This window comes from Perna viridis, chromosome 1 (assembly GCF_037379345.1).
Source record: "Perna viridis isolate PV_CMFRI_1.1 ecotype Kerala chromosome 1, ASM3737934v1, whole genome shotgun sequence".
Lineage (NCBI taxonomy): Eukaryota > Metazoa > Mollusca > Bivalvia > Mytilida > Mytilidae > Perna > Perna viridis.
The window spans coordinates 9,067,909-9,082,983 of NC_142445.1; the positions used below are offsets into that span (position 1 = coordinate 9,067,909).

At 30.7% G+C, this 15,075-nt stretch overlaps 2 protein-coding genes across 25 annotated transcripts in view; one reads left to right on the top strand and one right to left on the bottom strand.

The window, feature by feature from the left end:
• The window catches only part of LOC148627127 (neuroglian-like), a 101,467-nt gene extending 93,028 nt beyond the window's left edge, over positions 1–8,439 (top strand). For all 12 annotated transcript variants that reach the window (XM_088567976.1, XM_088567969.1, XM_088567959.1 and 9 more), the window contains 7 exons: positions 490–620; positions 1,960–2,170; positions 2,601–2,723; positions 2,981–3,160; positions 3,520–3,636; positions 3,940–4,104; positions 4,489–8,439. In XM_088567976.1, coding sequence (XP_088424102.1) covers positions 490–620; positions 1,960–2,170; positions 2,601–2,723; positions 2,981–3,160; positions 3,520–3,636; positions 3,940–4,104; positions 4,489–4,634 — 1,073 coding nt within the window. In that variant the 3' untranslated portion in view covers positions 4,635–8,439. The remainder of the gene's footprint in view (positions 1–489; positions 621–1,959; positions 2,171–2,600; positions 2,724–2,980; positions 3,161–3,519; positions 3,637–3,939; positions 4,105–4,488) is intronic.
• A 945-nt stretch (positions 8,440–9,384) lies between these two features.
• Positions 9,385–15,075, bottom strand: part of LOC148627129 (6-phosphofructo-2-kinase/fructose-2,6-bisphosphatase-like) — a 41,855-nt gene continuing 36,164 nt past the window's right edge. For 7 of the 13 annotated variants that reach the window (XR_015919823.1, XR_015919811.1, XM_088568107.1 and 4 more), the window contains 2 exons: positions 14,460–14,587; positions 9,385–11,601 (listed from right to left, as the gene is read on the bottom strand). Coding sequence is in view for 7 of the 13 variants with exons in the window: in XM_088568107.1 (XP_088424233.1) it covers positions 11,542–11,601; positions 14,460–14,587 (188 nt within the window). In the remaining 6 variants the exon portion in view is untranslated. Of the gene's footprint in view, positions 11,602–11,897; positions 12,198–14,459; positions 14,588–15,075 lie in introns of those variants that run through there. The other 6 variants (XR_015919822.1, XR_015919808.1, XM_088568126.1 and 3 more) reach the window with 2 other exon arrangements.

Below are 15,075 nucleotides of genomic sequence, written 5' to 3' on the forward strand. Positions count from 1 at the left end.
TTGTTCTCAATAACACTAAATAAATGTTCTTTGATCTCAATTTGTTTTATTGTCTCTGAAGAGTTTTATTTTCCATTATACATGTACAGTTATGTTGTTAGGCCTGGCTCTAACATATAATACCAAATGAATTATTTTGAAATGTTTCCTTAGAAGATGTATTCTTGATGAAGATTTATGACCAACATTCCCAAAGAATTAATAGTTTGTAGATTATGGTTGTATTTGAGCATTAAGTGTAAATTGCTATGAGAATATATGATGACAAAGATCATGACAGGATTCCCTTATATTTGGTATAAATATGGTTGTATCACATATATCATGCACTGTAAACTTGTCTCCTCATTGTTTTTGTCTTTTTTTAAGAACCTGTAATGATTTTCAAATTTCCCAAGCAATATTTGTTTGTATTTCTTTATTATTTCAGAACTCATTTTATCTCCTAAAGATTTCCCAAGCAATTTTTGTATTTCTTTATTATTTCAGAACCCATTATATCTCCTAAAGATTTCCGTCTTGATACAACACATCCTTTAGAACCACATAAAGCTCACTTTATCTGGGAAACAGTAGACACTTCAGAAGATAAAATAAGAGGAAAATTCAGAGGCTATAAGGTAATAAAATAAAGTATACACTCATCAACAATAATTGCAAACACTTTGGTAAGACAACAATCTGAACAAGAATGCACAACCATTCAGACTATCAGGATTACTGTATTACACAACTAATTTATACCAGTACCAAGATTCTAGTGGAAATCTATGAAGCCATAGACAAAGACCAGATATGGGAAATAGGCACACACAACAACAAAGAACATGAAATAACCAAAATAATACATACAAAGTAACAAAAGTAAATGATCAACTCTGACTCCACTAAAAACTGAGAGCATGGACTAGGTGCACTGGTAGGGTAAGTGTCCTTTGCTTTTCTAGAATCATCTGCCAAATTGCTCATAAAAAGTTAAGTCCAGGGTAGACGAAAGAGGAAAGGAAATGTTTTATACCTCACTTAACTAGTAGGTGGTGTGTTAGAATCAATCACCTAGTCTGTATGTTCACCTGTCCATTCCAAGATTTGTCACTTGGTATGCATATATTTATCATATGTTGACTTTTCAATCTATGCCATTTAACTTTTTTCTTACAGACAGTTTGTATAAAGCATCAACACATTTCTTCTGTCCTGTGATGATTTTGTTTTTTGACATTTGATTTTGTTCACTTAATGTCTGGACTTGTATTAAAAAAAATCATTTTAATTTTTACAATAAAACATATAGATTCATCCATACATAGTTGATGTTCACAGAGAAAAACAGATTAAACCACTATCAAAAATGAAACAACAATAAACTAATTAGGGAAATAAAAGATAGACATTTGTAGATATTACTTTGATATTATTCTGAAGGGAGAAGTTTGTATGCTTTGGTTGTTGTTGTATGGTTTAGAATCCTTAGATATAACTTCATTAGATAATACATTGTATAGATATAAATGATGTCTACCATTACTTCATCATCTATTGAAGCTGTATACAGTTCTATATATCTAATTGAATTGTATGAAGGCATTCTGATTTTTATCCTTTATAGGTCATGTTGCATCAATGCACTGTATTTGTTTTCTATTGGGGAAGATTTAGTGCATTGTTTGATTTAAAGTCAATCTATTTCAAGTCATACTATCACTTAAGTGGCCATCCATTCAATGGTTTCAAATGCAATGCAATTAAGGGAAATTAGGACTAAAGTTGGATAATAACGCATCATTTACTCACATAAATATGACATTAAAGAGAAGCTGATTTTGAGTATATTTTGTTTCAGTGTCACAAATTCTGTTTGTTATCATATTTACAACTTAAATAATCAGAAAATTCACTTGTTCTTATTGTGAGACTAGAAAATCTGATTTGTAGCTGAGAAACTTGATATTTTTGTAGTTACGTTACTGGAAGTCCAGCCAAGGTCGACATCGATGGGAGGAAATAGATGTTATTGTAGAGAACAAGGACGATGTTTATGTTAGAAGTGTACGTGCTGCCATTAGTGGTCTGCCTGCCTACACAGCCCTCAGGGCACAGGTGGCTGTAATGAATGACCACTATACAGGGCCACCTAGTACAACAATAGACTTTTCCACACCAGAAGGAGGTAAACACACACTTCACTCCCCTATTGTACACCAAAAGGAGGTAAACAAATACTACACAACCCTTTTGTACTACAGAAGGAGGGAAACACATACAACACTCACCTATTTATCAGTAACTTTTTCCATTGTTCTTACTGCCCAATATTTTCTATCTCAGGTTACCGCTGTGATACTAAATGTATTGGTAATTTGCATTGGCAATATTAGGCCTACTTCCCCTGTTTATAGAATTATATATGGTAACCTATTATTCATTAGACTTTATTAGATGCACCTTTTTTAAGATGCAAAATATCAAAACAACAAAAATTTGTTACTGAGAAAATTTTTAAACTAACCATGACCTGTGTTTTAGTAAAGAAATATCCATATACATAATATATGAAGTGTAAAAATGACTGATGTACCTATATTTTGCTTTTTTAACAGTGCCTGGTCCAGTCAGACATCTACATGTAATAAGATTTGGGTTTAATTATGTCATATTAAAATGGCTGCCTCCAGATGAACCAAATGGTGTGCTGCTTGGGTATGATATAGGATACCAACCAAGTAAGTAAATAGAGTTATCTCCCTTTCCTTTTGTAAAAGATTTCTATTTAGTTCTGTCTTGAATCTCATGAAACAACCACAACTAAACTAGTCCCAGATAAAAAGAAATGATGACATTTAAACATTAGTAGTTATAATTAGAATAGAAACATAAGCCATCAGATCATTGATCTTTATGAACTTTAGAAAATACACTGTCCTGAAAATTCTTGATGGTTCAAAATGCAAAATAGATTTAATGAGCATATGTATTGTAGTTGAAGGTGCCAGTGTTGGAGCTGTTATTTTCCTGAATCCTAAGATCTCTAACCCCTCCACACTTAGAGCCCAGATAAAGGGTCTAGAACCTGACCATTCCTATAGGTTTCTTGTGTGGGCCAGGACGCAAAGGGGCAGAGGAGAACCTAGCTTTATAGATGTAGAGACAACTACTTCAAGTAAGTAAACATGAGTCATGAACTTTTACATATAAGTAATGTTATTACCACAGATACTGTAAACCATGAAGCGTTTAATTTTAGCGATTTTCACAGTAATGCCTATGACATGAAGTTAAACAGATGTAATTATTTTCTTCAAAGAACATTATGATTTGATTTGAGGGACAATTGTGAATTCCAAATTGCAGGAAATGAGATTGATCACTGAAACCTTGAAAAAAGACAGCATGAAAATATCCTGGTTTCATTACTTTAAGATGAATTACCCTAAACTTGTAACTGTTTATTCTGTGAACCCTCCCATTCTATATTTGTAATGATCTGATATTAACATACCAATTGCTTTTCTTTATTAGGGCCAGGTATCCCTCATCCACATGTATCACCTGTAGATGGAACCAGTTTTAACATTACATGGAAACCAGAACATTTCCAGCCGGATGTACAATACTTTTTGGAGTATAAGAGGGAAGGTAAGATTTACTGATTATCAGTAAATAGAGGGTAGGGTCAGAACAAGCAGTGGTGATTGGAAGCGTGTATGACAGTGTAGCTGGTAATATAAAGTACTACATTACTGAATCAAAACATGCATCAGATTCCAAAAAAGCTGCTTCTAAAGTAAGGGTTTAAAGTGATTTCTTTTTGGCATGGTTGTTTGGTTGGTTGGTTGGTTGGTTGGTTGGTTGGGTGGTTGGTTGGTTAAAAAACAATTTTAATTTCAAGATTTTCATTTTTACTGGAAATGTTGTCTATCATAATGTCTTGTACTGTAGGTGAGGATGATTGGCGCAGATCCAATCCAGAGTTTTTGAAGTCTTGGCAAGTCTTGGACAGATTAACTCCTAACACAAAGTACCAAGTTAGATTGGTAGCCATGAATAAGAAAGGACAGATAACTTACAGTAAAAACTTTCCAGTCTTCACTGATAATACATATGGTAAGGAAATAAATACTGGAAAAAACTTGGTTACAATATTATTAAGTTCATAAAAAATACTGAAATTCTACAAGGACCTAAGATGTAAACTAAAAAAAAAGGATAAATCAAACATCTTTAATGGTAACTTAGTAGTAATTATGAGTATGACATGGTGGTACTATAAGTATGACATGGGGGTACTATAAGTATGACATGGGGGTACTATAAGTATGTATCCACTGCCACAACTTTAACACAAGACAGTTATTTAACATTACAGGCCAGGATTAATACCTGCATAGTATACATTCAGGGTTGATAGCATTATAGAAAATAGGAAAGTTAGGATATCTGTAATAACTCAGTTTTCTTTTGTATAGTTATTTTGTTCTTCTCTTTTAGGTGATGGTGCTCAAAAGATATATGACACTGCACCATGGAGAACTGATAAATATAACAACCGAAATATTGCATCAAAAAATAAATTGTGTATAATTTATATAGTAGTGACGGTTTTGACAGCTATATCAACAGTCTTCCAACGATAGCATCTTGCCATATCATATTCTTGTTGATCAATTTAATGGTTGTGACTATGTTATATTTGATATTCCACGTTAAAAACGAAGTGTTTTCTGTTCCTCATAGTGTGGCTTCTGTAGATGGTAGAACAGCCAAGAATTGTGTTATTCTTGCCGATGGTTGTGAATTTTTTTTTAAATAGTCATTCTAATCAGAATGGTTTGAAAAGAAAGCACTAGAAATTTGTGATAAACTGACTCCCTACAGTGACAGATATGAATACTGTAGTTTTACCCCTTAAAAGACTATGAAATGACTGATGGTGTTGGAATGCTAAGGAGTTCTTGTGAAGACATGTGGTCTTACTGTCAAGATAAAATTGAAAGATTTTCTTCAAGAAAAACCAGCAGTCATGATTCTTCAACCAAGATTGTTGCTTATAACAATATTAGGTCTTGTAGAAATATTCATTTCTATTTCCTGCTATCAAACTGTTTGAAGCATAATCATAGCACTTGAAATAAACATATCTAATAATTAAATACCAAGCATAATAGTCCCATTGTAAACATTTTTCCATCTACAGACTCTTAGAACTGTAGCTATTTATATTATTTCATTGATATTTTACCTTTAAGTAAAACAATGAATCATCGGTACATATGTACCACTACAACATGTATCATGTCACTGTGCTGTAGTGACAAGAACCTGCTAATGAGATTATAATTTGTCAGATCACCATTGTTTACCGTGCTAGTGGCTACTGTTTAGTTCATACTTACTTAACTTTATCTGGAACTAAGATAAAAACATTGAAATAGAGAAATGTAGATTCACCCAAGAAACAATTACCACAACAGCTAGACAAAGAAACACATCAAGGCAAATTAACTATTTTTCAAGACTTGCAATAGGACTCTGAATTATTTCAGTCTGCTTTAGAACAAGAAATTACGTGGGTTGGTAGAAGTTTAACTCAACAAGAATGCCTCTGTTCTTATTACATTAAAAAGTTGAAATGTGTTCTTCAAATATTAATACTTAAGTGTACAGCAGAACTGTAGTTGCTAAACATGGTAATCTCTCATTGTGTGCTATCATTGCTCATTTGTGCCATAAAAAGACATGTAAATTAATGTACAGAATGCAAAGGTTGTGACTAGTGTATGTATATAATGGTCATAACACAGTCATGTTACTGTTGTTACAGTTCAGTGTGAAGTATGAAAAATCATTATTGTATTCTTGTTCAGCATGAAGATTTATTATCGTTTTCTCGTTTTTAGGTTATTTGTTAGTTAATTTTTGTTATACTTTTCAAAATTTATGATTTTCTTTCCTAGATACAATTCTGTTCGTTCAAACCACTTTGATCCCTTATAAATTGTCAAGACAATGTTTGGTAACGAAATAAGACAAACAATTTATCTCCCTTGTAATAATTCAGGCAAAATATAAAAAACATGAAACTAACACTGTTTACAAGGAGAAACTTCTTCTTTTTTCCATTTTTTTTATTTATTAGGGATGCTATGCACATATTTTGCTGTCATAGCATTTTGTATTTTTATTACACAATTATGCTCCTAAACTTTAATTCATGACATATACCTGTAGACAAAGCTCAAAAGAGTTGTTAACATAAACTGTTAAGTCTGAAATGATATATATCAGTATATGATAAAACTTTTAGTCATGTTTAAAATTGAAAGTTCAGCATAATGAACTACCACAAAACTAGTCAGTTGTATCAAGCATTCAACAGATTAAGTTCACTTTGTTATAGCTATAAATAGTCATTGTTTTTTGTAGATACTTTATTTAGAGATTTATTAAATTTTATAGAGATGTAAATAAAATGAATCTTTTGTGACAGATGGTTGCATGCAATATTGAGAATGGGCTGTGTGTGGATTTGATATGAATCTGTCTGCATGGCATGTGTGAAAGCTTAATTTGCATAAATTTGCATAAAATGTATTAAGACTTGTAAAAATACATGATGTTTGGATAAGAAAGGAGCACATGAACATGCAATCTGATTGTGCTATTAAAATTTTTTAAAGAATATTTTATAATACATATCCACAGATATATCACTTCCAGCATTTATCTGTAACAGACATGCTCTAATAATGATGTCATCATTTTGTGACAAATGTTTTCTGTATAATATCATAAATATGGTATTTGAAGAAACTTTAAAAGCAAAGAGTCAATCTATATACTAAATTCTTTTGCAGTAAGAAAGTTTGTTATTTTTTTTAGAAGTTGTTCTATCAGATTTGGCTTTCACAATTACATAAAGGTTGGAGATTCTTACTTCAAAATAAGAATGCACATCAGATTGATACAAATTCATGTTGCTATCACTTGTCCACCATTGTGTGTTATATTTATATGTATATTTTGTGTATTTGAATTCCATTCCATTTATTTGTTGTCCTAGAAAAGGGACATAACTCATTAGGAAATATTTATTTTGTGCCAAATAATATGTTTTATTGAGATTTGATTTCTGTATGAGTTATTGTTACCCTTTTTGTGTTAAATGTGATCATTGCACAGCATTTCTGTTATCAGGTCAAAGGTAAAACTTTCCAGAACAGTTCTAAGCAAATCAGGTGACCTTTTGTTATACTTTGTGCTTTATCCATTGCTTTGCTCTCTAAATAAAAATATTACATTTTAGAAACCAGTGAAGAACTTTAAAAAGGAAGTATTAACAACATTTCTTTTTAACAGAAAACATATACCTTATACATGTATATTGTTTAGATCTTATGACAATTGCAAATTTAAGTATAATAATGGTATGTGTATTGTTATATTTTTAATGGCTTTTCCACATTTTAGTACACAGCTTATAGCTTTGATTCAAACAATCAGGCATTGTTGTCATTACAATTTGCTAACATAGCATTCAACATGTTGAAGCTGTAAAATATTATTCTGTAAGCATGTTGTCTTTCCTGTGTCTCTATGTGACTATAATTGAAGCATTCCCAGGGTTGTAAAAATTAATCAAAATATCAATTGTGAAGACTCTGAAATTGTGTACTACCTTGCATATTCAAGTATGAATTAGTAGACTATTGTTTATCAATAGATAATAAATGCAATCTTTATTCAGGAATCTTGGAATAAATAGATGTATGTGTAATACTTATCAATCAATTCTTCTTATTTAAGTATTCAAATTGTGTGCAATATTTTATTTTATTCTTGTTATGTGCAATAAGGTTTACTTCTGTTTAATATGTATTTACCATGACAACAGCACACACAAACTGATTACTAGTAAGTATTCAGATAATACTCTTTCCTGATCATTTTTTATCCTTTTGGGATTAGAATGGAAAAGATCAAAATTTGATGTTTATAGTTCTGAATTGCTGATCTTTCTCTCTTGAATGTTACTCTTATATTGTCTCCCTTGGACTAGTTTTATGATCTTCAAGTTACAAAGTAAGTTCACTAATCTGTTTTTTTTTAATTTACTATACAAGATATTTTTATTGTTGACCTTAAATATTAGAGTTAGCAGACGGCTTTAACTCAGATAAATGTCCAACCTTGCAGCAGTGTAGGACATTGATACAATTTGTAAAATAAACATTATGTTGCTTAGTATTAAAATTCTTTTATTCAAAATAAGGGTAGATAAATCTTGTACAAGGGAGACAATTTAAGTTGTACAAACTTGCTGTGAAGTCCCTATTCATTTAAATGTTATCTCATGTTGATGTTTATGTTTTGTATATCTTGAGTCACAGTGATTCATGTGTAGACAATTCATTTCACAAAAAATAAAAATAATACAATTGATTCAGTGTTAACTGTTATTATTTCAAAGCGTAAACAACAGAATCTAATATTAGTCTACTGTAGGTCTAAAAAAGTAATCAAAGGAACCAAGGTTATAGCAGTACCCAAAAGAATGTGATCCAGGGACAAAGACTAGACATGGGAAACAGACATACACAACAAAGAACATAAAGTAACTAAAATCATACATACAAAGTAACAAAAGTAAATGAGCAAATCAGACTCCACTAAAAACTGTGAGCATGGACCAGATGCACCGTAGGGTAAGCGTCCTCTGCTTTTCTAGAAACACCCGCCGAGTTGCTCATAAAAAAGTTGTCAAAAAGTTCGATCCAGCTTTTTTAGGATATAAACTAGGATGCACTTGATTTTTATGTGATAAAGTTGGATTTTTTTCTGCCCAATGTCTGTTATTTTCAAGGGTGCACTTGATTTGGTAGTGATCAATTGGACTTAAATTTAACCAATGTATTTTTTTTCTCTAGCTTGCACCTGACCTTTGCCTTCACATTTTCTGTAATGTGAATTATCAATATTAATGACACATTGCTCCATACCCTCTGCAAATGGTATTTTTTTACAGACATTCTGAATTTGTAGAAGTTGCAGTTTGAAAAAGGAAGTAACAAAATAGTTGTTCACAACCCTTAACATCTTCCTTCACATTCAAGCTGCAATACTTTACTTCTGTTATCAATATGTACACAATCCTTTTCTTTGTGTTTGAAAGTGTGATTTGAGTAAGTTGAACCAAAAATAAATGAAGTGAAGCTATTCATAAAAGACAAAAATCAACTTACCTATTGGAAATACGTAAAACAAATAACAATGAGACAATGACTGGACTACAGGTTCCTGACTATGTTTCGGGGTTAAAAATGTTAATGAGTGCCAAACCCTCCCCAACATGAGACAGTGGTAGGAAAATATAACAAGAAAATAATCTTTGTCAACTTTCAAATAAAACTTTATTTGGGACAAAATTAACAATGAACAACAAACTTCTATACAGTAGTATACGACCAATACTTCAAGGCAATATTTTAAATATATGAATACCAAAGAGTTGTAGTTTTTGATTATGTCATCGAGCTGTATCCAATAATTATATTTTACATCTTAAATTTCTTTAACTAACATCCATGGATATGACGAGCTTTATAAAGAATAGATAGCAGATACTTATTTCATCATCATAGCTAGTTATATAGACAATATGATTTGGAGTTGATAATTACTATGCACCATTTAATATTGAATTAAAAATACGTTTTTATCAAAAAGTGATCAAGATCTTGTTCTGAACTATATATTGCAAGAACTGTATAAAACAAATAAAAACTTACATATTTTGGAACAAATACAAATTTCATACAATTTAATAAATAATTAATACTTCAGTAAAAAATAATCAATTAAAATTTTTGGAAACAAGAATAAAAAAATTTGTACAAGAATTTGTACATAAACTGAGTATAAAGTTAATTTGTATCTTGTTCTTAAGATGACTTCCCATAAAAATTATGAAACTATGTATTGAAAAGTCAAATAAATATTGCATGTAATTGTATTGTATGAAAATATGACAAGACATATTTGCACCAGGAGTAGAAGGAAGATGCCTTTACTGACACTACTTGGCATGATAATACTTAAAATTGCAAAGCAGTAATTTTTGAATTTACAGTAATTGCCTTCAACATACCAAGAATCTTAACCAGAAATTTCCACAGTCTTTTTTACAATACTAAATCAATTTGTCTGGTAACACAAATATATTAAGTGTAAGTTTTTGTAAGAATCAGGCAAAATGGGAAAAATCAGAAACTTGAATGTCAAAACAATATTTTTTTGCTCAAGGATGCTTTCTCTATTTGAAAAGGCCATTATTTGATTTCTGCATCATTGAATTTGCTCAAAAATCTTTCAACAGAATGTTTGTAAAATAAATTTTTGGCAGAGTTATCTGCCCTTAAAATGTTTTCAGTCCATTTCAATGAAATTATAACTCAATTTACCGAAGTGATATGCAAAATCTTGTCTTTTTTTTCCTTGATTCTGATAGTGCAAATAGACAAATTAAGCTTTCAAAATGGTGGGTTTTTCATAACATGTTTCACCCACCGCCTGATTCTTACAGAAACTGACATTTAATAAAAAACTTGAGCAGGAATAAACTTTCATATGACAATCACCACAATAATCCTTGAATCAGCATCTACTCAATAGAGTTATTGTATAGTTATTTTAATTACATTGTAATTGACCATTTGATGATAGCAGCACATAATGTTTGTACTAAACATGTCTGATATAAATAATTGACTTCTGAGTACCAAGAATGCATGTACATTTGTAAGTGTAGTATGGAGAACATAAAACATCAACTTACATGTAAAGATTTAAATCTGAAGTAGTAAAACAAATTTATAGCATTGGAATGTCAACCAATCCTGAGAGTAGTAACTTGTATTAAATGTGTAGTGGAGGATATACTACTTTGAGCAAATGGAAATTTCACATTAATTTCACAATATGAATTATTGTCCAGGCTTCGTAACAGTAATCTTACTTTAGATTGGTTTGTTATAAAAGTAAATAAAGCTGTAAAATACACTGATTATTACTGACACTATATAGACCTTAAAAGCACATATTAAAGTAGGATTTCATCATTCTAATGTCACTTAACTTGTTCAGTAACAAAAGTCTAGAATAAGGGAACAAAACTTTCTGTTAAAGTATAAAATTTTGCTAAGTTGTTACAGGTATCTGTATATCAAGGAGAGAAACAAACATTGTTTAAGTCAAAATTACACACAACTCACAATTCACAACACATTTCAGGTTAAAAATATACTAAAAATGTTTGATAAGCAGAATTTTGGCATTTCTCTTAAAAATATAACCCTAATTGCACCCAAATAACATTTATATTGCACCAATATTGTTTAAAAATCTATAAGCAAACTCCATAAACAGTATCATCTCATTTGATCAATATCAGTACATCAGTCAGTATTTTATAAACCACCATTCCACTTGCTGATACCATTCCAGTGTTGAGGTACATATTGTAGTAGCTGCCTTTGTTTATCACAGTCAGTAATGAGGTGGTACAGTGGACAGGGCCTCTGTTGTACTCCTCTTCTTGCCAGTGTTCTAAAAAAAAATCATAGAAATTTATAAATCACAATGGAACTCAAATACATTTTTTTTGTAATTTTGACACCAGAAACAACTCATTCAAATTCTTCTAGAATAATTAATACTACAACTTACAAATTCTTTACATTTAAAATCTTCACTTTTATCAGAAATAGCACAAAATATTTAATAAAACAAAAAATTGAAATAATTGACAGTACTCAAACTTTTAAATGAGTCTAAACAAGAAACATAAAACAGTCTGTGCATTTAAATAAACTTAAGTGAAAAAAAAATAAATAACACCAAAATATTGTCTGTATGGGTCATTTAATAGTAGATAAATGACAACTTGTACAAGTACATGTATTGAATTAAGAGTCCACTTTCTCAGTTTATAATGAATATCAAAGTAATATCCATTCATCACAGTCATTTCCTCTGAGATTAACAAACAAGTCTCATCTGAAAGTTCTTGTATTTTTTATAAGAATTTTGTTTCGTTGTCATGGTGTAAATTTTGAAGTCTATTTTGAGACAGCACTAATTGGCTTGTATCATGGATGGCATACAAAGTCCTCTCCATTTTCAGGACAGCCATTTCCTCTTTTCTGTAAAATCAAAAACATGTCCATTACCCCCAAAATTACACCCTTTTTAAACCTGCCTGATTTTCAATAAAATGAATTACAGGGCACAGCTTGATATGACAATATATTTCAAACCCTGAACCACAGGTGTTAACCATAGAAAATTCTAAAGCGTGAAATCTCCCTCTCAAACTTTTCTAAAATAGGGTAATTGCTGAGTTTTTGTTTTTTTTAACATGTTTTGATGGGAACTGAAGTAATTAGTTACAAATTTAAGCTAAAAATTCAAATCAGACAAGAGAAACGTCTGTGAATGCAGCAAAATTACCAGATGTAAAAAAGGGCAGGTAATTGGGGGAATGCTAAAATTTTCATGAAATATCAGGATGCTAAAAGCTTAGACACCTAAGTCATGAACAGTTGTGACAAGTACTGATACAACATTTAAACTCACTCTTAGTTGGATTGTGAATAAATATTATGCCAAAAATAAAAGAACGGTGGTAAAAAAGACTTCAACATTCACAGTAAAACATTAGAAATAAGCAATACAAGGTTGGAGAATGTCCTTATTTCTTACTCATTTTTGCCTTAAATTCCTAAATGGTAAGGGCCAAAACTCTTTAAACTCAGCAAAACCTTCCTCTTATGGTCTGAAACCTAATAGTGTACTATTCTATAAAGTTCCATAGGGTTTTACTACAGTAACTGGGGAGAAACCAGAAGAAAAAGTTTGATTTTTGGCTCCTTATTTCTTCACAGTCGTAGTAATAACCTAAAAATTCAATCATAGCCTGATTGTTGGCGTGTAATATTGTAGAGATCCATACATGTAACATTGTAGAGATCCATACATGTAATATTGTAGAGATCCATACACATATATTGTAGAGATCCATACACATATATTCCTATGTTTGCTTTTATTTTGTGTGCACTTTTAACTCCTTAATTCCTATAAACTGTTGGGGCAATAACCCAAAGAATGAATACCAATATTTCTTTCATGGTGTAGAACCTTGTTGTAAAATTTTATCAAGATGAACAAATTAATATTCATGTTATAACACCATGATTATGTGTCTGAGGACAGAGCTATACCATTATTTGACTTCAAATTTAAATTTTTTTTCAGCTGTATAAAAATGAGAATAACACTGTCAAGTGTAATTGTCATCATTTTTTTTCAAATGTCTTAAAACGGTATCTATCAAATTCAGCCCTGAAAATAAACTTGGTAAAATCAACATAGATATGGCATAACATAAAAGTAAATGTGTGCATACCATGCCAACAAAACCTTAGTGCAATATGAAGCCAATTAGTGTTTATCCGCCAAATTGGCAAACAACACTGAATGTCATTCCATGGAGGTATTGACCACATAGGTCAACATCTTCTTAAAAATATTCATTGTATCAAGACAACATTTTACTTTATTTAGTTTGTCAAAGAAAGTAGCCAAAATGTCCACACCAAAAAACCATTTACAAACCTCCAAAATAAAATAAAATTAAAAATTGCATAAAATGAGACTTTGAAATGTCATTTTGACACATGAATGTTGTAACAGCTAATAAACCTTTTTTTGTCGTTTAAGTAATCTTCTTTACACAAAATATGGTAATAAGGCTATCCATTCCATAGATACGAGTATAAACAAATATATCCCTTTCACCTTTCATAGACTTTTTTTACAAGAAAACATCAGGTTTTTTTTATATTGATAAATTGTACAACATGTAAGACCTTAACAATTACTTTTTCAATAATCCTCAGGAATAAAAAAAAAACAGTTTTCAAGTTATTTCTTTCACAGGAATACCAGTATTGTAGGATACAAAATAATAAAATTTTGTGCAAAAGAGCAGTAGGTGGCTATGATGATTTTATTATGTCAAAATCTGAACTCTTGGGTTATGTCCAGGCAATCACATTTAGTAAGAAAATTGCCCTAGTGCAGACAGTGCATAGAATTGCATTCTCAAGTTAGATATTACACATAAGTAACATAAGTTTCATATGCACTGACAATTCATTATTCAAGATAAAGATTGATTTTACTGTGTAAACTTAACTTCTTAGGTCATGCAAGTTCATATTTGACAACAAATACTGTCACATTTGTATATACATGTTACTGTATGGCAGTAGACTAGTACACACAAGGGTTTACTAAATAGTAGATTATCAAGTTTACATGTACATGAACTTAAAAACAGACATAGATACAGAAAAAAAGTACAATCCCCAAGCTGACAATGATCACTATAATATACTTACATCTGGCTTGTCTCTATGAGTATTTACAGCTTCAATGTTGAGACTGATGTATTCAACTCTACAACCATAAGCTACTGGTGTCAGTTTGATCACTGTGTGCAGGGGAACCCGTAGATATGGCAGATCCTCTGAAAGTAACAGAGTTAAGTCTCATTAAAATTATACTGAAAAAAAAAATGAATTCTTCGCAGTTTATATAAGTTTTAAATTCTGTTATTGGCTTGCAAAACTTGTTAAAAAAGTAATCTGCATCAAATATCACTGACGATTTTTAAAAACATTCTGATAAATCTACTCACAACGTATTGTTTTCACTTGTAATTTGTTAATTTTATAAGACATATCTTAATTCTAATCAAAAGAAACTGAAGGTTAATTCAGATAAAGCTGTCCACATGCTGAATGATGCAATAGTTATGCATGTATCAGATGAGCTACATTATAACCATATCGTATTGTTATAAGTCTACTATGGTACCATTTAGACTGACTTAAGTCAGTGTATAAATACTATAAATGATATATATGGATAAATAATTTATACTGATCCAAACTACAACAAGAAATAATGGATATGCTGAAGCAATTGTAAACCAATTCATTTTTTTCACTAAAA